This window comes from Camelus bactrianus, chromosome 2, assembly GCF_048773025.1.
Source record: "Camelus bactrianus isolate YW-2024 breed Bactrian camel chromosome 2, ASM4877302v1, whole genome shotgun sequence".
NCBI classification, from domain to species: Eukaryota; Metazoa; Chordata; class Mammalia; order Artiodactyla; family Camelidae; genus Camelus; species Camelus bactrianus.
Window position 1 is genome coordinate 133,603,468 of NC_133540.1, and position 26,250 is coordinate 133,629,717.

Genomic DNA, 26,250 nt, shown 5'->3' on the forward strand with positions numbered 1-26,250 from the left:
CTGGGGGGAGGGCTCTTCCCATCCCGTAATCTGTGTTTGCTCAGGTGGCTGCTTTGGCCAATGGCACGTGGGCGAGAGTGACAAGGTGCCGGTTCTGAGTCGGGGCCTCACCGTCTCCACCTGCCCTACTGGGCTTGTTTTCCTGCAAGAAGGGCATCGCAGGTCTGCCTGGTCATCCCAGGAGGATGACGAGGTGGGCAGAGCCACCAACGGAGCCCAGCCCGGCCAGCTGCACCCCGGCCAGCCCGCAGGCCCCGAACCAGGATGACCCATGGCTGACTTATGCTTCTGAGCTTTGGGGTTGTTTGTTCCAAAGCGTATTCGTTTCCCACGGCTGCAACAACAAACTACCACAGCTGAGGGGCTTAGAAGCACAGTCCTGGAGGCCGGAAGTCCAGTATCAGTATCACTGGGCTGGAGTCCAGGTGTCTGTGGGGAGGGGCTCCCTCTGGGCTCCAGGGAGGCTCCTTCCTGCCTCTTCCAGCTCCTGCACCCTTGGCTCGTGGCTGCATCACCCCATCTCTGCCCCCATGGGCCCCCACCTTCTCGTCTGTGTGTTGCTCTGTAACCACCCTCTGCCTCTCTCTGCTCAGAAGCATCATGTTGGCATCAAGGGCTCACCTGGATAATCCAGGATAATCTCCCCATCTCAACATCCTCACGTTAATCCCATGTGCAAAACACCTTCTTTCAAATAAAGCGACACTCACAGGTCCCAGGATGAGGACACGACCTATTTTGGACGGCCCGTTTTTCAGCCTACCACACGCAGAAACGGTTTATATGATATGTGAATGCATAACACATTTTTTTTCACCAAACAACGCTTAGCCTTATTACTCTCAGTGTGCTCTGCTATTTTTCTATTCGATTCAACTTCTTACATAACAAAGGCTGCTGTGACCCACTAAACTGATTTCACCCCCACATGTGGGTCGCCACCTGCAGCGCAGAACATTCCATCCTAACTGCCACACCTGTACCCTTGCCTGGGGCGGTGGGCGGGAGGATCCCAGCAAAAGCAATGAGGATTAAGAAAGAGAAATGCACTGAGGGTGGGCAGGTCTGACGTGTGCTGGGAAGGACCCCCAAACTCGAGGATGTGGTCCTCCACCTGTGGCCCCCACAGTGGCCTGCATCCCCCAAGCAGGCGGGCTCATCAGGTGACCTGGGAAGGGGCCCAGACTAAAAGGGAAAAGGGGAGTGAGGTCCCAGCTTCCGTCGCTCCACTTGCTTCCCCGGCTCCTGACTCCCCCCTCCTCCTGCACACCCCCTGCTCCACGTTCCAGAACAATCCTTCCCCCTGGCAGCCCCCTGCCGCTCCCACCCGTCCTGGTGCCATCTCCAGTGATGCTCGCTTGCATCTTCATTTCCGAATGCTGCTTAAAAAGATGAGAAACAAGTGAGATCAAGGGCCTGGAAAGTTACGACAGATGGCATTGATTTTCCAGGTGAGTTTAAGGCAAGGAGGACACCAGCACTTTCTCAGGGGCATCCAAAATCAGGTCTGAAGGTGTCTGAGACACCGTCCAGTCCCTGGACAAAGACTCCTAAGACCTGGCCTGGCCTCTCCTGAGCACTCAGCCCCCAGAGGGATCTGCATGCACAGTTGGAGAAGAGAGTGCCTCACTTGTCACCATCCTCTCTCACCCACCTCTCCCCATCCTCCAGCCATGCCGTACATCACACACCGATACCCTTGCCCAGCTAGCCGGTCTGCAACTCGTAGACTAGTGTTTGCAGCTGGCTCCATCTCTCAGCAGCTGTGCAACCTTGGCCCAGTGGCTTTACCTCTCTGGGTCTCAGTTTCCTTGTCTGTGTAAAGAGGGCACCTGCCTCCTGGGCTGCAGAGAGACTAAGTGAGATGACACATGGGGCACCTCGCCTGGCACGTGATGGGCACTTGGTCAGTGGCATCATTCCTAACCGTCTGAGTTTCCCATGGCTGCCGGAACAAATGACCACAAACTGAGTGGCTTAAGTCACAGAAATCTGTTCTCTCCCAGCGCCGGAGGCCCAGCGTCCTGGGTCAAGGTGTCGGCAGGGCTGCGCTCCCTCCAGAACCTGTGGGGAGACTCCTTCCTGGCCTCTCCCGGCTCCCGGTGGTTGCCTGCCATCCTGGCCTGGAGCTGCAGCCCCTCAGTCTCCGCCCCGCCATCGCATGGCCTCTGCTCCGTGTCTCTTTCCTTCTCCTAACAGTTACGACCTCATCCTAACTGTTACATCTGCAATAACCCGATTTCCACATAAGGTCATACTCCCAGGGACCAGAGGCAAGACTTCAACATTGCTCTTTGGGGACACAATTCAGCCCAGAACACGGACCTGTCACCAAAACCATCCATGGTCTCGGAGCAGCCAGCACGAGCCGTCCGAGTTACAGCAAGCGCTTTCTCCCTGGACCTCGCAGGGCATCCCCTTCTCTGACTCCTCCCGCCCGCCCCATTTCTCACTTTTTGAGACCCTGCCCTCCATCAATGGTCCTCCCTCCCTGCCAGGCTGAACTCTGGGTCCCCAGCACTGAGTGCCTTCTCCGGGGGCTCACCAGGCCTCCCAGATTGAGACCAAACTCCTTGTCCCCGACACCCAGCCTGGCTGGACAGCATGCTCAGTCCACCCTTCTTGCCCTGTTCATGTGGGAGGAGCTATGCTCTTGAAGGACCACATCACGGCCACCTGACAGTGTCCGCGGGACCATCTGAGACACAGGTGCTCCTGAGATAGCAAGCCTGGGGTCCCCTAAGGGAAAAGACAGCAGAGACCCCCAAACATCAACCATGAGGTGGCTGAGCAGGACTGCCCCAGACGCCCCAGGGTGGGGCTAGTTGGTGGCGGCCCCATCTGCATAACGAGGAATAAGGGTCTGTTGGCTAAGTCCCCCGGCCAGGCGCAAGGCGCTCAGGGATCCCGTCCCGCATGGCGCTGGTAGGCTAACAGGGGGACAGACACAGACGGGGAAACCAAGTAAGGTGCAGGCTGACCCGTGATCAGTGTTAACAAAGGAGAAAGCAGGGCAGTGGCGCATGGCGTCCACTGTGTCTGGTGGCCTCTCGGAGGAGGCAGCCCCGGCCCTATGAAGGCATCAGTTAAGAGCGGGTGGACGAGTCCAGCAGAGGCGTTGGCAGGTGTGAAGGCCCCGAGGCCCAAGGAGCCGAGAGCAAGAGGAGGCTGCTGGGAGGCATTTGGATTTCACTGGTGGGGGTCTCGGCGGCCCCCCGAGCCTGCTGAGCAGGGAAGTTGCCAGTGAGGAAGGCTGGAGGTGATGGAGTTTCTGTCTCCCCGCTCAGAGACCTTCTCCTAGGACAGCACTGCCTTCTCTGCCCAACAACACACCTGGACACGGCCTCCTGGCGCCCCTGACCTGCCCACTGTCCCCAGCACGCACCCCATCCCGGGCCCCCAGACGAGGCTGCCGGCTTTCCGGCGGAGACGGCTCGCGCCCTGCCTGACAGAGCCCAGGGCACACACCTATCTGCCTCCTTCTCAATACAGACAGACAAGCAGCCCCACGGAAAACAAGCAAAGGACAGAACAGCAAATTCACAGAAACACAAATGACCCGGAAGCTGGAAAAATGCCCTCGGGCACCCGGGGAAGGCAAACTAAAGCAGGGAGGTGCCCTTTTCCCATCAGTTGGCAAACACAAAAAGACTGCCCCTGTCCTGTTGGGCTGGGAGGGGGTGGGGACAAGGGACTCTCTTGCCTTTTGGTAAAGGAGTAAATTAGGGCAGCCTCTGGGGGGAGCGGTTTGGCAGAAGGCAGTCCCAGTTAAACAACTCCAGTTCTGGGAATACTTGTTTCTTCCACTTAGAGGTCTGTTTTCACGAGGGTGGAACGATGTATGTGTAAGAACCCTCGTCTCCGCTGGGTGCACACAGGCTGTGCTAAAAATCTGAAAGCATATGTGCCTCCCGAGCGGGATGCGGGTCACAGCGGCGGCTTCTTGCCAAAAACGCTCAGCCCGTATCTTATCTCCAAGAAAGAGACCAATCCAGATGGGGGACAATCCACAGGAAAGCAGGTCTGGACTCTAACTGTCAGTGGCATGAAAGAAAAACAAAAGCAAAAAGGTGGGAAGAACCTTCTAGAATAAAGGAGACTAAAGACAGAGACATGCTAAGCAGTTGTGGGTGGTGCAGGACAGGATGCTGGAGGAGAAAAGGCAGACAAACGTCGGTCTGTCAAGGTGCCCCGAGGGGAGGGGGAGGGGGACGGGAACGTGGACTTCCCGTAGGTGATATTCAGGTTCTGACGTGTGCTAAGCACGGAAGGGTTAGGGCGCAGCTCACTTCCATGTAGTTTAGAAAAGAGAGAGAGGGCAAAATGTAGCAAAATGTAGCAAAATGTGGATAACTGTTGCATCCAGATGCAATTATTACAGGGTGTTCATTGTACTGGTTCTTTCCCCCCAACTTTTCTATATGCTTAAAACTTTTCAAAAGAAAGAATTGGGGGGAAAAACTGACGAAGAAGACAGACAACTCCCCAGACACAGGATGGATCAGGACTTGCTAATTTTATCCTCGCAGATCCTGAAAAAAAAAACTGCAGTGACAGAGACAGACCTGAGGCTCAGAACCCCTGGGTCTGTGGCTGAGGAAGCCCTCTGCTCTCCCGGCCCTCGGTTTCCCCACCTGTAGACACAGCTGGCAAATGCGTGGTTTGCAAACACCACCACCTGCCCACTGCCAGCACCTGCGGCAGACATAATGGTCGACTGCCTGTTCTTTGCTTCTGTGTGATTCAGTCCCCCAGCTTGTGAGCTTCTAACGGTGGGACAGAGCTTGATGCATCTCGTTTGGCCCAGCCCAAGGCAAAGAGGAGAGTGGACCTACTTAGTGTTCAATGAATGAACGAATGACCGAGAATGGATGAACGCACGCAGGCAGCTGGACGCTCCCCGGGAAGGGTGAAGGCACGGGCTCTGAAAGTGGAAAACCCTCCACCCAGCATCCTAGCATCTCGCCCGAGGCTGGCATGGCGCGAAGTCCTCTCACCTCCCAGCTTCAGTTAAGGGGCACCCGGACCACCCAGTTCACTGGACGGTGGCGAGTGACCAGTGAAGCGCTGCACCTTAAGTGCTTTGCTGGGGGCCAGACCACAGGATGGCACTGGGTCGCCTGCCACAGAGCTGCTGGCGGGGCCATGAAAACCCAGCTGTGCATTTGCACACCCGTTATCATAACAGCATCGTTCACAAGCCAGAGGGGAGAGCGGCCGTGGTCAGACGGGCGGACAAACAAAACGTGGTCTGTTCAGCAGAGTATGAGCCAGTTGAAAGAGGAGGGAGATCTGAGCCCTGCTACAGCACAGATGACCGTGGAGGACGCTACGCCCAGAGAAACAGGCCAGTCACAAAGGACGAACGTTGTATGTCTCCACTTCTGTGAGGTCCCTAGAGTAGACAAACTCTAGAGACAGAAAGCAGACTGGTGATTGCCAGGAGCTGGGGGAGGGGGGAGGGGGCTGGTGTTAATGGGGACAGAGTTTTTAGTTTTGCAAGATGAGAAGAGTTCTGGAAATGGTGGTGGTGATGGTCGCACAATGTGAATGTACTTAATGCCACAGAACTGTGCACTTAACGACGGCTAAGATGGTAAATCTAATGGTGTATTTATTTTACTAAGATTTAATTTGCCCTATGTCCAGGGCAGCAAAACTCCAATGCAGGAAGGTGTTGTGGGGGGTGGCTCTGGCTGAGCCAGGAGAAGAGGGGCTTCACTCGCTGACCCCATCAGGTCTGCTTTGTGGTCAATGACACACCAGCATCCCTGCATCACCAGGCAGTGGGGTGGGCTGAGGGGAGCCACCCGAGCCCCATGCTAAGGCATGCCCACGGGGCTGAGGGGAGCCACACCAAGCCCACGCTGAGGCACGCCCACAGGGCTGAGGGAAGCGGAGGAAGGAAGACGGAGGACATTTTCCCATCCGTGTGGCTAAATTTATCCCTCGTTGCCTGGGGCTGTGTCCTGCAGGTGGCCTTGGGTCCAGATGTGACTTCCCCAGCACAGCCGCGCTCCCGCTCAGGCCTCGGGGAACCGAGGCTGCCCTGCCTGATGGAGCTGTGGCCCCGGATCACCCACCCTGACACTGCCCAGGCATCTAGACCCCAGTGGTGCCAGGCCCCGACTCTGCACAGGCCCTCATGGGCTCAGAGGATTCTGAGCTGGGGGACACAGTGCCCACTTTGGGGTCCCGGTAGAAGGAGAAGGAGGCAGATGGAAAGGACACAGACTCACTCAGACGAGTGGACAAGAATGTGTGTCAGTGGGGGCAAGAGCAGGAGCCACAAGGGGGTCGGGGGACCAGTAGGACACCCACCCCTGGGGCAGGTGCGGGCGGATGGGGAAGGGGCAGGGAAGGAAGGCACCCCAAGAAGGGAACAGGCTGGGTAAAGATTTTTGGGGTGGGGAGGGTGCAGCTCACTTGGGGAACCTCCAGAGCTCGGTGCAGCCAGGCACAGGGAGTGCGCGGAAGGGAGGGCGGGCGGGACTGGCTCTGCACGAGCCAAGGAGTCCAACTCCTGCCAGGTGGGCTCGGAGGCCCTGCCCCCAAAATACCCCTCGCTGACTGTAAAGTAGCATGACCACCAGGAAAATGGCATGACGGTGCCTCCAGAAATGAAACAGAGAGACCCTTTGACCCAACACTCCTCCCTGGCATGTGCCCCCAGGAAATGGAAGCAGGTGTTCAGACAGATACAGGCACACCCACATCCACAGGAGCATCAAGCCCAGGAGCCAAGCAGTGGAAGCAACCAGAGTGTCCACGGAAGGATGGATGGATGGATGGACAAAATATAGTCCATCCCTACATGGAATATGATTCAGCCTTGAAAAGGAAGGAAGTTCTGACACCTGCTACAGCAGGGATGAACCTTGAGGACATTACACTCAGTGACATAAGCTAGTCACAAAAGGACAAATCCCATGTGACAGCACTGATAGGAGGTCCCTGGATTTGTCAAATGCACAGAGGCAGAAAACAAAACAGTCATGACTCGGGGGAGAGGCTGGGGGAGAGAAGGCAGGTGAGGAGCGACTTAATGGGGTCAGAGTTTGTTGAGGATGATGGAAAAAGTTCTGGAGATGGACAGTGGTGAAGGTTTCACAACAATGTGAATTTACTGAACGCCACTGAACTGCACACTTAAAAATGGTTAAAATAGCACAGTTTATATTACACATGTTTTACAATTAAAAAAATGATTAAAAATGCAAATAATACTCTGCACCTAGTGATGGAAAGAGAATGTGTTCAAACCAACCACAGAAAACCCACTGGATAGAATCACAGGCAGCGGCTGCTAAGCGTGCTGCCAGCGTGTCCGGTGCTGGGGGAGGGCTCACGGGGTGCTGTCCCACGGGCTGATGTCCCGGGAGGACAGCACAGTGCGATGCCTGAGGCTTTGCGAGGCGGGCCCGCGCGGAGGGGAAGGCTGGCCACGGCTGGTGGGAGGCGCGGACCGTCTCCTCTTCAGTCACCCGCTCCTGCAAACACAAACGCCTGTCTTGTTTGCTGCACGGCTGCTCCTCCTGCTGCGCCTGCTGCCAACGTGATGACGACAAAAGATCCCCAACAACTCAAGTAAGAGTGGCACCCCAGGAAGAGGCTGGGTCCCTCTCTGTAAGGCCCCTGGTGGCAGAGGGTGGCACCCGGATGTGTGTGGGGAGAAGACAAGAGCCCCCAGCAGCTTAGAACGAGAGACGCCTGTGGCCTAGCCTGCCAGCCTGGAGGCTCAGCAGCCGAGAAGAGCTTCGGAGGACGAATAAACCCTTACTCAATTCCAAGAGGCCTGGGTGTGTGAGCAGTGTCTTTTAAAGCCTCTTTTCTCATTAAAATCAATGGCAAGGCCTGCTGCCCCGTGGACACGCCTCCTGCAAGGTCATTACACCGGACTTCCAGCTCTGGCCGCTCCCCGCCCCGCCCTCGCCGTCTGCACCTCGCCTTCTCCCAGCAGGGTGGTGGGAAGGGCCTGGACACGGACAGACAGCCCTGGGCTCCGCTCGAATTGCTGCTGTAGTTCTGGCCGCGTGGCCTCCGCTGCCCTCCCCCCAAGCCTCAGAACCCTAAGTTTCTCTGAGGATCCTGGGGAAGCTCTAGGGGGGTCACAAGCATCCACGTGCTCGGAGGAGTAATGGCTCGAGTGAAGACAAGCTGTCATCTTACGGGTTATAAGATCCACAAGTCTGGGCCCCAAATGTGCCCGACAGGTAATCACCGGCCCCTCTCCCTCCTCGGCAAGACCTCAGCCACACATGGCCTCCTTCAGAGCCTGCCCTGCAATTCATTTTCCCTCCCGCAGAAGCTCTTGGGCACCCAGGGAGACGGCCTTTGCCAAATATAAATGGAAATCGGGTCTCTTTTCTCAAGCAGAGCCAAGTAATCAATATTGGAATAATTCCACTTCCAGAAACAAAGGGAGTGTGGATCAGGCTGTGCTCAGTGTCACGAGCAGATCTGTCTGCAAGTCTGGGCGCAGCCAATCCACAAGTGTGGGCGCCTCCTGCAAGGTCATTACACCTGACCTCCAGCTCTCCAGGCCGCTCCCCGCCCCATCCTCCTGTAAAACGAGAACTTGGGACAAGATGCTGACTTGCCAGGCCAGGGCAAGGGCTGCATTGTGAAATTTCTCTTGTCTGCATGCTTGGGGCCAAGCAGACTTCCAAACGTCCCAGAGAGCAGCCTGCACGTTGTGTGGGCCCACCGCCTTGGGCGTGAGCCCCTGCTCCCTGGCTCCGAGCAGGAAGTGACACCAACACCCGGGTCGCTGCTGCAGAGGGAAGCGCTGTGGGGCGCTGCCGTCCTGATGCCACCCAGGCGGCCAGTGACTGTCCCCACCTACCTCAGGCCACAGATCCCGGCCACTAGTGTCATTCCCCTCCAACTTGCTGCAGCCCCGAGAGTCGGGTGGTGCCGTGGGAAATAAAAGGTTCTATTCCTGGTGTAAACGTCTTTCCCAGAACTGGGGCGGTGAGGGCCGGGCCGCTGCCAGGGTCTCCGTCCTGGCCCGAGCCCCTTCTCTGCATCTCTACGTCTCTCCAGCCTACATGGCACTGAAGCCCGCCCTTGTGACCATCCGCTCCCAGGACAGCCCCCCTGGCCAGACTGTACTTCCAGAGGGCACTGCCCGACATGGCCCAGTGGGGGCCGGGCAGGGGCCCCAGCCTCCAGGGTGAGCATGTGGCATTTGCCGTGGCTCTCACCTCAGAGGCAGCAGGCACACACCTCGTCACCCAGAATCACGGGGCGTCCTCCCCATCCCAGAACCTGAGAGCTACCAGGTTTAGTAAGATGTGGTAAGTCTCAGAAGAGGCCACGTCTGTCCCAAGCCGTCTGCTCTCTTGAATGAAACAACACACAGGGCCGGGTCTGGGTGGCAAGGGCTCGAGGGGTGGGCTGCCAAGCCCTGGGTCGTGGGCATCCCTGCTGCGTGGGTAGTGGTGGTGGGGGTGCGCAGGCTTCCAAGCCAGGGGCTGCGCCTCGACCCCCAGGGGGCTGAAGGAAGGTGCCGCTTCCCTCTGGGGCCTGGCCCTCCCCAGGACAGGCCACCATGCTGATCAAGTGCTTTCTCAGGCTGTGTTTCCATCACGTGCTGTCTGTGTTTCTCACTCGGCTGGAAGCGTCAGGAGGGAGGAGCAGCGTCAGGGTCACCTCTGGGGCCCAGCCATGCCCTCAGATGGAAGCACTGCCTCTGCTCCCCACCTCGTGGGTGCCGGGCTGGCTGGCTGGCCTGCGCGGCCCAGGGAGAGGGCAGGCTCTGCCGTGAAAGGGGCGTCCTTCCCGGTTTCGGCCGCCCCAGGCAGAGGCAGGGCCTCGCAAGGGAAACAGGCACTTAGTTGCGGGGTGGGATTCGAGGAGCCACCCCCTCCCTGCAGACTGCTTTCAGGGGTTCCCCAGGAGATGCCATGGTTAGGAGGCAGGCTGAGGCCCGACTGTCCCACTGTCACCCCCACATCCAGAGCAGAGCCCTTTTGGGGTCTCCTGCCGGGCTCAGGGGTGCCCACAGAGTGAGGGGAAGGCAGGCAGAAAAGCTCAGAGCAGGGCATCGGTGGGGAGGCAGCCCCCAGGGGCAGGGCAGGAAGGACCTGCAAGACCCCATTTCCAACAAGACATCCTTCCCAAGGTGCCAGTCTTGGAGGCTGTGGGTCATATTTTGAGCAAAAAAGAGGATAGTTTCTCTAGAAGTCCCTTTCAGAATGTTGTCCCACACCCCCACGACACCGCCTCCTCCTGGTGACGGTGTCATCCAGTCCAGCCACGCCCCAGCCCAGCCGGCGGAGCAGCAGCCGGCCACTCGGCGAGGCGAGGTGTGGAGGAGAACCGCAGACCCTCGGACGGCACGTGAACCCAGGCCCGGCCGCGCAGGGAGTGGGGCGGCCCACATTTCACGCGGGTGGCGAGGGAGGGGAGGGAGCGACACGGAGCTCAGCAGAAGCCAGGAGCTGGGAGGAGGCTGCCTGGGTTCAGATGCGGCTCTCCCACCAGCTGGGCGCTCCCTCGGGGCAGGTTTCTCAAGGTCACCTGGCCTTCATGTCCCCACCTGTAAAATGGGCAGTCATGGAAGCCACCCTGACAGTGTTGGGAGGACTCAGTGGCAGCACTGTCGGGGGCTGCTATTGTAATTGTTACCTCTGTTCTTTTCCATCTGCAAGACAAAAGTTCTTGGGAAAGTGTAACAATCCTCCTCAACTCCGAAGAACTCAGTGGGGAGACACACACTCTTCAGGGGCGGGGAGGCGGCACGGGGCGCTCCCGGACCCGGGCGCCTCCCCCTTACCAGCCGTGTGACCTTGGGAAGGTCACGCCTCCTGTCTCAGTCGCTTGCCCTTGTCTGCAAATGGGGAGCAGGAATCCCCATCCCACAGGGACCTGCAGCATTAAAGACAGAGCCCGGGCAGCCCCGCCGCCCCGCCCGGCGTCGCTGGACACTTCGTGAACGGCGGACGTCGGTCTTTATTAGACATATCGATCAGTCCCCTGAGCTCTGCTCTGCGGCCGGCGGGGGCTGGGCGCCTGGGCTGCCAGCGCACACCCGGGGTATATTTAGCTCTCTGCTGGAGCCCTGCTGGGGCAAGGTTCTGGCAGAGGATGTGGAATTTCAGACCAGCTCCCAGCTCCTCATCGGCCACAAAGAGCTCCGCTCTATAACAGTAGACTAACTGACCCCAAGACCACACACACACACACACACACACACACACACACGTCAAATGCCTGTGTTTGTATCACCACTCACATCAATGCCACTCACAAGCCTAGTTCCGCGGTGGAAGTCCACCTCCCAAAATAGAGAATGTCGTCCCTGGAGCAGAAGCCGGATGCTGCCAGCGGGGCGGACAGCTGCTCGCGCATCAAGCCTCTTGAGCCCCAGTGCCGAACAAAACCCCGTCCCCCACACAGCCCTAAAATGAGTAAGCAGGGGCAAGAAAGCGGCCAAGCACTAGGTGAAAAGGGGCAGTTGTCCATAACTCTTGAATTTTTATCTACTTTCTCCCAGTGTGTTGTTTTCCTGCATATTCTGCAGATGAAACTGTGTATACAATTGTGACCTTACATTCTTTGTTCATCACCGGCATGGACACGTGCGTTGTACTAGTCTGTCACAAGCCTTTTAATGACTGCATAATACTCCATCTTTTATCATCAGTTCCAAGTGTCGTCTAGGAACCCTGGGGTCCCCAAGACCCTAGCAGGGTGCCGGTGGGGTCAAAGCCATGTTCATAATTGAACTGAGATATTATTTTCCTCTGTTGCTCCCTCTCTCCCCAGTGCACAGCAGAGTTTTCCAGAGGCTCCGTGACATGTGGCATCCCAGCTGACAGAACACAGGCCGGATGCAAGCTCCAGCCACCGACTATTAAGTCAGACGTTAATGAGATCTGCAAAACTGTACAGCAATGCCATTCTGTTCTCTGGAAACGCCCGTACATTAACATACAAAGGGCTATTATTCTAACTCAGTGAATGAAATACGATTAAAAATTCACCATTTTGAAGTCTGCTACAGTAAAGATCAGTAAATACAATGCACTTAAAAGCTCTTTGGGGTCCTCAGTAATTCTGAGTGAGGGGGTCCTAAGCCCCCGAAGTCGAAGAAAGGCTGCTGCAGACGGACGGTGATTTACTGACCCAGTGTCCGTGGCTGAACACGCCCCCTGCAGAGCACGTGACCCTGCAGTGGACAACCTTTCACCCAAAACTCACATCTGTGTTTCAGAACCCTTCTCTGGAAGATTCCCAGAAGCAGCCTTCTCCGACCAAAGGCTCGAATGCACTTGAGGCTCAGTGCGCCTCGCCTGACTGCTCCCCTGGAGACTGCGCGCATGGTAGTCAGCGTCCCTGATGGCGCCTAGCTCGGGGGCTGGGGATGTTTACAGCGAGCTGGCTTAGCAGTAACAGCTGTAAGAGTAACACCCTTCTCGCAGACCCTCAGCTCTTCCAGAGCCCCCACGGTGGGGGGAAAGGTGAGTCCCAGAATGTCTGAGAAGCTGCCTGGGGTGTGCTGAATAACATGCCCCCCGAAATACATCTACGTTCTAATACTGAGGACCTGTGAGCGTGACCTTATACGGTTAAAAGGTGGGCTGGTCTTTGCAGGTGGGATACGGTAAAGGACCTGGAGCGGGAGAGAGTCTCCTGAAATTCCAGGTGGGCCCTAAATGTAGTCACAAGCACCCTAGGGAGGCGGAGGAAGATGGGACCGCACACACGGAGGAGGAGGCACGTGAGGATGGGCTGGAGAGGGGTGTGAAGGCGCCGAAGGTGCCGGCCTTGAGGCCGGTGATGCAGCCACAAGCCAAGGAGTGCTGGCAGCCACTGACGCCGGAGGGGCCGGGAGTGGATTCTCCGCAGCGCCTCTGGAGGAGGCACAGCCTGGCAACACCTTGACTTCAGCCCAGTGACGTGGGTTCTGGGGTTGGCCTCTAGAACTGTGAGAGAGTAAATTACTGTTGTTTTAAGCCCGAGGTTTAAGGTCCTTGGTGACAGCAGCCCTCTTACTGGACAGCCCCAGGATGGAGGCTGACTCCTCCTTTGCCAACCCCACGGCCTCTCCGACAGATGGGGGCCGATGGAGGACGGGCAGAGGCCGCAGTGATGGGGGCAGCACAAGGCTCTCAAGTGGCAGCCCCGGGCCCCGCAGGGTGGCAGAGGGGCCCAGCCTGGCCAGCGGGCCGGGAATCAGTCGGCAGGGTGAGAGGGCCAGCAGGGGACAGCAGGCAAGGCAGCAAGCAGTGAGGTCCAGCGGGGTGGGGGTCTGGCCCAAGGATTCCGGAGGCAGCCCAGGGGAGGGTGGGCAGTGCCACCCTTCAACCTTAGCACTCAGACCCTCCCCACACCTGATCTGCACCCCCTGCTCGATGCTGCACCCCACACCTGCACCCCTGGGAGGCAGCCAGGGAGGCACTGGGCTGGACGCTGGGCTTTTTCAAACCTATCATGTTTCCTGATTTCCACAGCATGTCGGGGATGTGCCCAAGGGACCCGATGCTTGTAACTCTGCACCCCACAACTGCTCCCCAAGCACTTGGCAGATGAGGCCCGATCTCAGAGCTGGAGGAGAACCACTGGATCAGGTCCACTGACGAGAAGTGTCACAGAGGGTCCTGAGGGCCAGGAGCCAGCGTGGCTCCCTCGCTCCAACCATGCTGGATGGTCTGCGGATCCTCATAGGCCCCTCGCTTCCCCACTGCCCGCCTGTGCTTGTACCGGGCCTTCCGACCCCCTGGGCACCACTCACGTGGGAGCGCCCGAGTGACACAGTCTCACTCCCCTGGGCTCCCCGCACATCTAGGGGCATCAGACTGTGCTCTCTCCAGGGATGAGCTGGCAGAGTGTGTGGTTTCAGGACCGGCAGATGTGGATGACTCAAAGCCCCACACACATCCGGGGTTCAGGTGCTGGCTCCGGGAACAGCAGAGGGAAGCCCCCTCACATCTAAGAGGGTTATGCCAGCAGGAGGCCATGAGGGTTTTGGACCTGGGAACTCGCCAGGCTAGAATCCTGGCTGTCAAGTTACCAGGCACATCCCTGAGGTCCAGCCTCAGTTTCCCTGTCAGTAACCCGCAAACAATTAGGGGTAGCACTCGGAATGTTCAGAAAAGTCTGGACACGTCCCCTAGTCAGGAGGGGTACAGCCACGTGGTGCGCCGGCCAGGTCCTGAGTCGGGTGACCCCAGGCCCCGGCGGCGTGAGGCCGCAGCACCGAGTGGGCGGTTCTCCATGATGCTGTCTCCTCCTCGACCCTCGCAGGTGCTCAGTGACCTTCCTCGAGCCAGAAGCCGGGAAGGGCAGGAGCCCCGGCTGCCCATGTGCCCTGAAATGACACCGCATCACGTCCCTCAGAGGTTGCGGAACAACCTTCTGTTTGCAAAATAAGGCCGCCTGCCTCCCTTGACTCAAGACACCTTCCTGCATCTTCTCTCCTCTGACCTCTGCTTCCGTCATCGCACCGCTTGTCTCTGACCCTCCTGCCTCCTCCTTGGAAGGACCCTTGCAGTGAAATAGGCCCCACTGCATAATCTCATTGCAAGATCTTTGGTTTAATCGCATCCTCAAAATCCCTTCTGCCATGTAAGGTGACACAGTCACAGATTCTAGGGATCAGAACAGGGACATCACTGGGGGGCTGTTGTTCAGCGCCACCCACAGCATCTGAGATGAGGCATTTCAGAGAGGGGCAGTGCCTAGCCCCAGGCCACACAGCAGCCAGGACCAGACACAAGTCCTCTGCGGGACCCTGGGCTCTGTCTCCTGCCCACCGGTCCTGGGTGGGGAGGGCCCTAAAGGAGTGGAGGAAATAGTCATGGACGTTCTAGTGGGAGCGTGGGAGACAGAGGAGGACAAGGAATTCCAGGATTGAGGGGAGGGGAGGGCGGGAGAAGGTGGCAGGAGAAACACGAGCAATAGCGTCTGGGGGTCAGCAGCAAGGGCACGGCCCTGCACACGGCCGGTGCTCAAAAAATAGTTGCTGACAGAGTGAACACGCATTGCTCACGGGACGGCCGTGAGCCCCGGAGGGGCTGCTGACGCCTGGCAACAGAGGCGGCCCTGATCCAGGCTGAGGCTGGGCCACATCTGGTCTGCTATGGGGGACACTGTGGGTTCTGCGGCTGTGCGGTGACACCGGCCCGCACCCCGCCTCTCGGCTCCCCCGCCGTAGCTGTACATAGTGCAGTGTGGGGTTCAGGACCCCACACACCAGGACCAGGCCTCTGCCCCAGAAGACAAGAGCCCTAGAGTCCCACCCTTGGTGAGACGGCTCTGAGGACGCTCTGCAGGGGCCCCCCAGCAGGACCGCGCCCCAGCGGCCCACAGAGGCCACCCTCCCATCCAAATGCCCCGTTCCTCCCCGACCACTTATGCTTCCTGGGACCACTTTCCAGATAAACCACCTGCACCCACATCCCTGTCACTTGGAACTTAAATGGAGACAGCTGCAGGGCAAGGGGCTTGGACCATCTTGGAGCATCTGAAACTCGGCTGCCAAACTGAAGTGGGGGCCACGGGGCGGTCTTTGCAATTCTTCCTTCTTGGAACTTCACGTCCAACTGCAGCACCAACTGGGGCCTTGGAGATAGAACTTTACAGCAAGATCCTGGGGCCGAGGAAGTCCAAGCAGAAGCAGCAGGGTCAGAGGGAGCCTGGCTGGGAGCCCTTGAGCCAGGATACAAGCAAACAGACCAGGAGGCTGAGCATGAAGCAGGGACCCAAGCTGCATCCCTCACTCACCCTCATGGTGCACCTGTCAGGAGGCAGCCTGTGTAGATGCTGGAGGGGAGGGTCCACACAGCCCAGCCCAGCCCAGCCCTGAGGACAGACACCCAGCGGGGACCGCCCAGAGTGTTGCACTGCAGTGACACTGGGTGTTGGCTTCTTGGTGTGCTGGCTGGAATCAGATTGCCGGATCACGTCTCCAACTTCTCATTGTGTGCATGAAGAAACCCAAGCCCCAGGACATCCAACGTGCCTGCTACGTGCAAGAGACAGGTGGAGCCCCACAGAACGCAGCCCTGGTGAGGCTCCGAGCTGGGACTGAAAGCCCAAATACCCTCCTCGTGAGGCCGATACCACCGCTAATGACCAGGAGTGGGCAGCTTTCTGGGGGATGGGCTTCTCCTGGCCCTGGGCCCTGGGCAGGAGGTGTAAACAGGACCCCTTGGACTGGGCGGGGGAGGGAGCAGAACCACAAGTAGAGGAAGAGCTGCGAGCCGCCGAGGTGTAAGCTGATGCCACAGGGGACCTTGCAGGGTGCAGCCTCAGGTTTGCCCAGAGCCCTGGGGAGTGCGTGCAGCTGTGACGGAAAACCGCCCCAGGCCCTTGACGCCACGGCTGTGAGCAGTCCTGGAAAAGCGAGCGCTGTTGTCTCCACCCTGCAGGCGGGGAAACCAAGGCAAAGAGCAGCTCGGCAAACCGGCTGCGGGGGCGCGCCGGCAGGTGACAGCTGCGCCTGGAGCCCAGGCGTCCGGACCCCAAAGCCACTGGCTGCTACCTTCCAAGACATCAAGACCACCTCCCCCGTTGCTTAGAAATTTTCAGCCAAAGCAAAGTGGCGCATGAAACCCCCGAACACGTCATTTACAACAGAACCTGTTAAGTACGCGCCTGGCTGTCCCCTAGCCTGGAAGCCCACCGCGGGCAGAAGGTACCCCCAGGGCTTGTGGTGGCTGAACCAAAGGAAAAGTGAGGGCCAGAGACCTCAAAGCACACCCTGCACCCGCCGCAGCCCTTCCCGTGGACACGGGCCCAGCCGCTCTCCCGGCGTGGGTGCTGGGCGGGCATCCATAGGCGTCACTTCCTGGGGCCGTTGAGGAGAAGCCTCCGCACACCTTGGCCCCGGTGCAAAGGGCAAAGTGCCCCCCCCCGTGAAATTGTGCCCCCCCGTGAAATTGTCAGACGAGGCCCACGTGGCACAGAAGGGTGGTCTGAGCCCCCGGGGCTAACATGGCTTGTTTCTCTGAAACAACGGCTGAAAGTCAAACTCAGAAGATCTCTGGGGACAGCAGGTGGGGGTGGGCAGGGCTATCAGAAGAAAGCAGGTCACACCCCTGGGGATGACGGTGGGCCCCATTTTTACAGGCAGGTCCACTGAGGCCCACAGAGGGGAGTCGGCTCACCCAAGGTCACACAGCCCCGGCAGGTGGGGCTCAGGCACTGATGGGACCGGTTGATGCCGGAGGAGCTGGCCCGGGGACTGGGGGCCAGGCTGGAGAGGCCTGGGTCAGAAGTGATGCTGCTTCCAGCAGGAACGACAGCTCTGGAAGGCCTCAAGGATGCGGCAGAGGGGAGAGCTGGGGCTAGGAGTCAAGGTTACAGGGAGGCAGGAGCTTGATCTGGTCAAAGTCTCTCATGGTCTGAGCTGCTGGAGGGTGGATTCCTGGGTCTGCACCATGACCCCAGGCAGGAGCCCTACTGGAGGCAGAGGAAGGAGCACACGCTCGGGGGCAGACAGAGCTGGGCTGGGTCTGGCTCTGCCTTCCTGGACACGGGTGGGCAGGTGCCGCACCTGGAAGGGGGAACATGCTTTAGAGCTCAGGTGAGAAGACGGGTTGGAGCCCCTCACTCACACTAGAAAGCATTACTGTGATGCCCCAGGGGGCCAAGGCTTACACACCCCAACACCCAGCCACACATTACGAAGCTGCCTTCGCAGCCGGCTAACATGGAGGGGACAGGCAACGCCCACCCAGCTGGGGACACGTCTGGGCACACCAGGGTTCAAATCCGACTATGTCATTTACAAATGGTGTGACATGATTGCCAGGCACCTGACCAGCCCTCCTGGGCGTCTGCTTCTCCATCTGCGGGTGGGGACACCCCAGCAGCTCTGAGAAGGATCCCAGGGGCACTGAGGTGGCTGGTGCAGGGCCCAAGGGAGAACCCATGACCACAGCTGCCTGACACTGAAGTCGGGTGCTGCTCGACACCTTAGAGACCTCGGTGATGGAAACATCCCTGAGTAAACAGAGACGCTGCACTCCGGTTGCTCCGCCCCACATCCGAGCGCCCAAGGCCACTGCTCAGGGCAGCCTATCACTCACATCTGACCAGCCCCCTCAGTAGCTCTCGAGGTCACGGAATCATCATCAAAAAATACCAGCTGCCATCTGAACCCCGCCCCAGTTTTCCTGTCACAATTATGTTGACTGCTTTTCTATCCCCTCCCGCGTGCCAGGGCTTGGCACCTCCGGTCCCTACGGAGACCCCACGGAGAGGCGGCATCGGGAGCACAGGGAGGGAAGAAGACACTCCCCTGCCAGCAGGCGGCAGACCTGGGGTCCGAGCCCAAGGGACTCGAGCGCAGGAAAGGCCGAGGCAGGGACATTGTGAGGGGCGCAAGGAAGCCGCACGTCTGTGCAGAGCAGGGACCGTGCCGTCTGGGCTCTGGGCCCGGGCACCGGGTGGGCAGCTGAGCCCTGGCAGCTGGCCTGGCCCTGAGGACCTGTGGCCGGACAGACCCTCCTCCACAGGCGGGACCCCTCCGGCCTCTCGCTCCACCATGAGTCTTGCCGGTTTCCTCTCGCCAGCTCACAGCTCTCCCACAATCCAGACGATGCTCTGGGCAGTCAGGGCGTCAGACAGGTGACTTCAGACAGGCGACTTCTCCATAGTGAGGGTCACACTCCCTCTTCTGGGACAGTTAAGATTGGACTTCGTTATGAGTTCACCAGAATCAGGCTTGGGTCTAGAAAATACGCCATCTACCCCCACACTACCTCATCAACAGAAACCATAAAAAACCGGAGAATCTTGGGTGGCAAGTTAGGAAGTGACCCTGGACCCCTGGATGTGAGGGACAAACAGTTCGGAGCTCAGGATGCCCAGGCTGAGCTGGAGAATGCTCGCTGGTTCTTGGGCCATCCTTTTCAGATGCAATTTCAGATGAATTTCTGGGTCAGGACGATATGTCTTCTGTCGAACCTAATTCACACGGGATCACACATAGAAACTGGGCACCAGTGCCACTACCTGCGTCAAAATCCGCACACTGCCAACTGGGACACCTCCCCCCCAACCAAGGACAGAGGCCCCCGAGGGCGGAATTGCCAGACCTTTCCCCGAGTCACGGACTCCCAAACCAGCATGCGCCTGCCGGGGACCTAGAAGCAACGCCTTCCTGTTTCAGTTGACTTTTTGTTGAATAAGGAAAGGACATGCAGTGAAGAAAACTGGGGATGTCATGGAAAATATAAAAATGCAGATGGGGGGCGCCTGGCTTTTCCCCCGCCTCCAACCCAGGAGGACCCCGTGGACATCGTGACGCACTTCCTTCTAGTCTCCACTGTTTTGCAGAGTTAAGGTCATACCGGATACACAGTTTTTGTCCTCAGCTGTTTTCTAAATTAAGCTTTTTTCCAGCACTTTCTCCTAACGTGAAAACCTCCCATCACCCAGTGAACTCAGATGCTCCTGCCACCCCAGAGAGCATGTTTCAGGAGGACACAGATGTTGTTCGCTCTCATCTGTGGCGCACCTGGAGCTGTGCTTGGCACACAGTAGGCCTTCAGTAAACACCTGTCGCCTGGAGGAATGATGGCGTGGCTGACTAATATCCCATGGCTCCCCTCCACGTTCAGCCAGTTTCTGACTTTCTGCTGAGCTTAGGAATGCCAAGGTGAATGTCTCTGTGGCTACAGGAGAGACACACTTGGATCAGAAATGTGTCTCTGTTCTGGATGCCGGCGCTGTGCCAACCAGAGCAGGGGACCAGGACTCAGGCTCCGCCTCTGCGCATGCTCTCCTGGACCCCGGATGCTGCCTTCTCCTCCCTGGGACTCGAGTTCCCCTCTAGGTGGGTGGCTTTGGACTGGAGCATCGTTCATGTTCCTTCCAGCCCTGTGGTCCTGACACAGCCACCATGGGAAGAGAAAACAGCTGAGCTGGCCAGCAGCTCTCCACCGGACCCTGTGCTCCTGTTTTGGGCTGAACTGCATCCCCTCTAAATCCATAATCCAACATGACGGGTGTCCTTATAAGCAGAGATTAGGACACAGGCACACAGAGGGAAGATCATGTGAGGACACAGGGAGGACATGGCCATTTACAAGGCAAGGAGAGAGGCCTCAGAAGAAACCAACCCTGCCCACACCCTGATCTCAGGCTTCTGGCCTCCAGAAGTGTGAGAAGATAAATTTCTGTCATTCATGCTGCACGGTCTGTAGTTACTTTGCTAGGGCAGCCCTAGCCGACTAACACACCCCCACCTACCACGAACCTCTGATCACCGAGGGGAATCCTACCTGCCAGACATGTAGGCTCAAAGAGAGCATGCGCCAGGTGCCCAGCGGGGGCAGAGCTGCCACAGAGCCCCTCCAGTGCAGGTTCAGTCCTCTGCCCCACCTTGCCCTGCCGTGACCATGTGGGCTGTGATGTTATGAAGCCACGCCCACACTCACCAGCCCTGCACACAGAGCTAAAGGCTTCCTCGCCATACCGCAGGGAAATTGAGGCCCAGGAATCTCACAGCTAGCATGCTCAATTTGGATGCAGGCCTCTCTGATGCAGAATGCCCTCTCCTTCCACCTCGCCCTGGTGCGACTTAAACAGTTTCTCTGGCCACTTGAAATCAACAATGTGACAAAACAAGCAGGCAACTGCATGCGGCCATACCAGAGCCATCGCAAAGGCACCCTGTGTCACCAGATGGAAGAAAGACACACCTGCAGCCCTGATGGTATAAAGGGGAGCCTCCCACCCAGGGTGCTTGCACAGGTCGCCTCAGGCTCTGACCATCCGGCTCGTCTGGGCAGCTGGAAACTGGACCATGTGATCCCAGCCACACGTGCTGGTGCTGAGCTCCGGAATGATGCCAGCCTTCTGCGGGGAGGGCTGTCAAGGGACCAGACAGCTGTGTGACTAATCAGCTGGAGACAGGTCTCCAGGTGGAGAGGAGCGCAGGCCCACTGCCGGTTGCAAAGGGCTGGATTAACTCAGGAAGGCTGAGGTTTACTGCCCGTTACAAGCTCCTGAGGGAGGACCTATCATGTGTGGGATTTCTCACTCATACCTCCTCCTCTCCAGGAACCAGCAATACTGCTTTACACACCAGGAAAGCCAAGCTCAGGAAGGTACCGTGATGTGTTCCGGACCACCGGGTGGACAAACTCCAGGCTCCTAGCTCTTTCTGACTATGATCCCCCATGGCCTCTGGTGCTCACGCACCCCTTCTCCCAGGACAACCACAAACAAAGAGGGAGAACGCCAGTGCTCCTTTCCAGGGCTCCCCCTGATTACAGGAGAGACCAGAGGTATCAATTACAGCCACAGAAAGCCTAAAATTACCCTGCCTGCATCCCGCCATTATCCCCACCTGCCATTAGATAAATGTGTCTGGAGGCTCTGCCAAGTCTCAGGGTGCCCTGCTTCCCAGCCACCTCCAGAAAACAGGTTGGACATTTCAGAAATCCTCTTCTAGAGCTTTCTGCCTCCCACAGCCTGCCACTTGCTCTCAGCCACCCTCCCAACTCCCACTGCCAATGTGGTCTCTCCTTCCTCAACTGGGGAGGAGGGACGGTTTCCCCCTGGGAGGGGGGCCCCTGGAAACATACCGCCCCCAAGCAGAGAGCACACAACACAGTAAGGCCCCCCAAATGCACACACCCTCCCCAGTCCAACTACCCCCTGGGGAAACATCTGTCCCAATTGGTTTCTGCACCGTGGCCAGGGGCCAGACTGCAGTCTGTGGCAATAAAAACTCCAGGGAAAGGGCACAGGAGTCAGGCAGCACCCTGAGCTGTGAGTGACTCAAGCCTGGGGAGCCTTGGTCGCACCCTGAAAAATGGGGTGACAGCCTCTCCCTGCCAGGACAAGCCCTCGGCCCAGGGTCGGACCCAGGAGGCTCTCCAAAGGGGGCTCTGGTAGCTCCACACTCTCTCCAAGGAGCCTAGGCCCCCCAACTCTAGATCTCAGTTTCCCCAAGCGCACTAGGCGCGGCTGGCCTGTGGCGACCTGGGATTTTCCAGCGCCGCACAGAGGTTTTCAGATCCGGTGGGTGCGGCGCCAGAGGCGGCAGTGGCGATACGCAGGGGTGAGGGGCCGCAAAGAGGACGCGCACCGATCTGGGCTGGTCGGACACACCTGCGGGCTTCGCGCCCGGCAATGTGCCTGGGGCGAGCCCAGGGGGCCCGGGGTCGGCCTGACGCCCCCTACCCAGGCGCTGCAGGAGCCGCACAAGGGCGGCGCCCCCTGCCGCAAAGGCCCCCTTGTCACCACACCTCTTCGTGGCAGAATCTACGGCGGCCCTGGGCCCCTCGCCCGGACCCTGGCCGCCTCCTGGAGCCTGCGGCGACCCCGGACGCCAGGGAGAAGCTAAGGAATGGCTCCTTCCAGACAGCCCAGCGCAGCCACCCGGGCCGGCGCGCTGGGAAAGGGGTCCTCAGCCCTCGCTGCAAAGCTAAGCGCCCGGGGCGCGGGGACAGAGAGCCGCGCGCCGGACCTTGGGGACTGCAAGACCCTGGAGCAAAAGTTGGGTGGGGCCGCTGAGCGATTTCCCCCAATCTGCAGGTGCAGCCACCTCAGCCCTTGGGGCGCCAGGATAGAGCTCGGGGACGCGCCGGCCCCTCAGTCTCCACACTCACCTGCGCTCATCTCAGCGGCAACTCGGAGTCGGGTCGTCGGGGCTCTGCAGCAGCCGGATGCTTCTGCCCGCAGGTGCCGCGCCAGCCGGCGCAATGGTCCAGCGCCCGCTCGCCCGTCAGCGGGTCTGGCCGCTGGCGGGTGCCCGCCCGCAGCGCCGCCGCAGCTCTTCTGCGCGCCCGCCCCGCCCATAAGCCCCGCCCATCGGGGCCCGCCCCCCTAGGGCCCCGCCCCGCTCCGCCCTCACCGCCCCGCGGGCCGGGGCACCCTGGGAAGTGTAGTCGCCGCGTCCCCACCGCCCCACCTTCTCGCCCCAGTCGCCGCAGGGATGGACTACAGTCCCGGCAGCCTGCGCGGCCTGCGCACGCGCAGGCGGGTGACACCGCTGCGGCCTCCCGCAGCAACTCTTGGGGCTCTGCGGAGCTGTCACCGCGGCCTGGCTGGCGGCGGCTCTCAGGAGCCCAGGAGTGTGGAGGAGGGCGACCCAGTGAAAAGCAGGCTTGGTGCAGCTCTTGTTGAGTCGTGGGGCTGCGAAGGGCCAACTCCCTCCTTCCCGTTTGCAGAGGGAAAATGAGGCGGGGCGAGGGGCGGCAGGATTTGCCCACTGGCACCTGCGGGGCTTGCGCTCCTGACTCCAGGTCTAGGGCTCGGCGGCGGCCCGGTGGCCTGCCCCAGTCTCCCGGGGCGCCGCACCGACTGGCGCCTTGGGCCGGCTCCAGCGGCGCAGTCAGCGGCCCCAGCCCCGCACCCCCACCCTCTGAGTAGCCGACTGACTTCTGTAATGTCAGGTGCCCAGCACAGGGCATGGGTCTGGGTACAGGAGAAGAAAGGCCCCGAGGTGGGAGCAGGCAGACCCCACTGGGTGTCTGGTTCTGACGGAAGGGGACTGCGGGAGTGTGGAGGGCCTGCACTGGAGGACCGTTCAACAGGAAGACTCCCCCGGACGTGGTAGTGCGTGATGGGGGAAGGGTGGGAACTGGGGAGATGCTGTCAGCAAGGGAGGGAGCGCTGGCCACAGAAAATGTGAACTCTGAATGCAACAGTGAGGCAGGAGCAGGTGTTCTTCCTTGGTCCCCAGCAGCGTCCATCTACCGGGAAGAGGGGCCAGGAGCAGACACTTCGGGGGAGACCCGAAGTCCTGCAGAACCAGCCATGGGCCAGGCCAGTCGGCCCAAGCCCCACACACCCTAGAAACCCAGAAAGTCTGGCTGGGTGGCTGACTTGCAGCTGCAGGGCTCCATCCCTGTCTGCCGGGGACTTTTGCCCAGAGCACAGGTAGGATGTGGAGGTGGAAGGAGCAGTAGCAGGAGTCAGGTGCCCTGTTCCCAACCCAGCTGCCCCCTCAGCGGTGCGACCCTGAGGGCCTCCCACTCTGTGGGCATCAGGGCCCCATCCATGAAGTGGCTGAGTGACGATCCACTGTGGCTGAGAGCATTACATTTGGGTGGTTAGTTCTGGCGAGGGCAGGTGCGGGCCAGTAGGGGTGGAGCCCCTGGAGGTCTGACCGCCTGGTGGGGAGCCTGGCTTCTCTAGCTTCTGGTACAAGGTCCCTCACTCTGTGCCTCTGTGGGCATTGTTAGACTGTTAGCAGTCTCCACCTCTCGGTTGTTATCCCTGGTGCTATGAAGCAGGTGTGACCTTGGGCAACTTGCTTGCCCTCTCTGTGCCTCAGCTTCCGAATCTGTCAAACCATGGTACCTGTCCCAGAGGGTTTTTGGGAGGGCCAAAATGAGTAATGAGAATAAAACACTTCAAAGCGCGAAAACTCAGGGCTCAGTGAATGATAGTTATTATATTTACTGTCATTGAAATTGACCAGAGAGCAGTATTGCCCATCACCAGTCCTAAAAGACTGTTGCCTTTTCTCGACTGTCTTCCATCTCCACCCATCAACCCACCCATCCACCATGCATTCAACACCTTTAGTGAACTGGGGCACTGTTCAAGTGAAGAAAACAGACAAGAATTTGTTCACAAGTCATGTGATTCATTGTAGAATGTGTTTCCACCTGCTTTCGAAGCAGGCCTTAAAGGAGGGAGTGTCAGAGGGACTCTGACACAGGGAGGTTCCACACAGGCTAATGGTCAGAGACTCTTACAACATTTATTAAGAGTGCATTCAGATATTCAGAGGAACAGCTGGGCCTTGCTGGGTACAGATGCAGAAGGAAGAGCCAGGAGGCAGAGGGAGTGTCCCTTGGCTGCCCCCCCCATTCTCGCCTCCCCCATTCTTCTGCCGAGCTCACACCTCCTGCAGACAGAAGGGGTGCAGTACAGGGGCTGCGCCTGCTCCTTGGGGGCCCCTCCCACCTCAGGTGCTCATCAGACGTTCCCTGGGGTGGGGACTCCTCATATCATTTCACCCGGGGTCCCTTGCAGCCCCTTGCAGGTGAGTGCCCAGACAGTGGCCCCACCGGCCCTCCACCCTACTCTGCTGCTTTTGCCCCATCTTTCCTGCCTGAGGACTTACAGCTTTCATTTGGTTTAATCCTTCCTGCAACCCTTGAAGCAGGGCCATGACTTTCTACCCTACAGGCTTGAGAGGGGATGCCCCCCCGCCACACCCCACTCAGGGGAAGTGAAGAAGGGGTTGAGCTTTCTAAGGCACCAGTGGCCCAGGTCCCCCGGCCAGAGCCCCCAGCCTGCAGCACTGGCCCATGTCCCTCTGGGGATGGGCCTCGGGGCATGCAGCCTGCTGCCTCTGGGCTCTCACGGCCGCCTTTGGGAGTAGGATGCACTTACAAGTGGGCGCTTCCACTTTCCCCTGCTTTGTGGCCTGGCACCCTCCTTGTCCAAACCTGGGCTCCAGGGAGGATGGGGGTATAATCGGGGCTGGGATGTCAGGATCCTGGGTCATCAAGGTGGACGTGCCCGGTGCTGCAGGCAGGTGTCAGGGAGCACAGGAGGCCAAGAGCAGATGGGAAGAGCCCAGGTAGGACCCTGGAGGAAACGCTGGGAACTCCACTCCAGCCCTCAGTTTCCTAGCCACTTATTACGGGATGTGGATTGTTCCGGTGTGTTGGAGGCTGCAGAATGGGGAGAGCGAGGCCTCAGGCCCCTGGCCCAGTTGGTTCTAGGGTCCATTCCCCTTGATCTTCTGTGGGGGCCCAGCTATAGTTTAGGGGTTCCATTCCTGGCAACGCAGAGGTGATCCTAAAACACACAAATAATCAATGCCAACGTGTTCCTTCTCAAACATCTGTTAAATGCGTAAAACACCTTGCTTGGCTGAAAAGCACAGGCATTCCTGGTGTGTCTTTGGGGAGCATTTTTCCTGCATGGGCTGTGCTGGGTGAGAGTTCCTGAGAAATGAGTCCAGTCACCTGCAGGTAAAGACTTTTTCTTGTTTGACTAATGCAACAGGCACAGGTGTCTGTCCCTGCTCTGAAGGCTGGCAAATAGCTTCAAAATCAGGATCATTTATCCTGAAAATGTTTAGTGCCCTTTTGGGGGCGTACAGGCCTTGGGAAGCCAGGTGATGAGTGGTGGGCGGGGCCGGGGTGGGCGGGGCAGAGCCCAGTACAGCCCGGCCTGACCTGGGGCAGGTGGCGGTTTGTGTTGGGCTTCTTGAGGCTGGCCCAGGAAGGGCTGGGGCGGGGGGCAGCGACCACGGGCCAGGGGCTGCTTACTTGGGGCAGAATAGCATGGATGGAGAGCTTTTTTCTAACCCCCTGG

The 26,250-nt window shown here is 59.0% G+C and overlaps 1 protein-coding gene across 2 annotated transcripts in view; it reads right to left on the bottom strand.

The window, feature by feature from the left end:
• Window positions 1–22,782, bottom strand: part of ABLIM2 (actin binding LIM protein family member 2) — a 139,614-nt gene extending 116,832 nt beyond the window's left edge. For both annotated transcript variants that reach the window (XM_074350936.1, XM_074351035.1), the window contains exon 1: window positions 22,578–22,782. In XM_074350936.1, coding sequence (XP_074207037.1) covers window positions 22,578–22,767 — 190 coding nt within the window. In that variant the 5' untranslated portion in view covers window positions 22,768–22,782. The remainder of the gene's footprint in view (window positions 1–22,577) is intronic.
• Window positions 22,783–26,250: the final 3,468 nt, after the last annotated feature.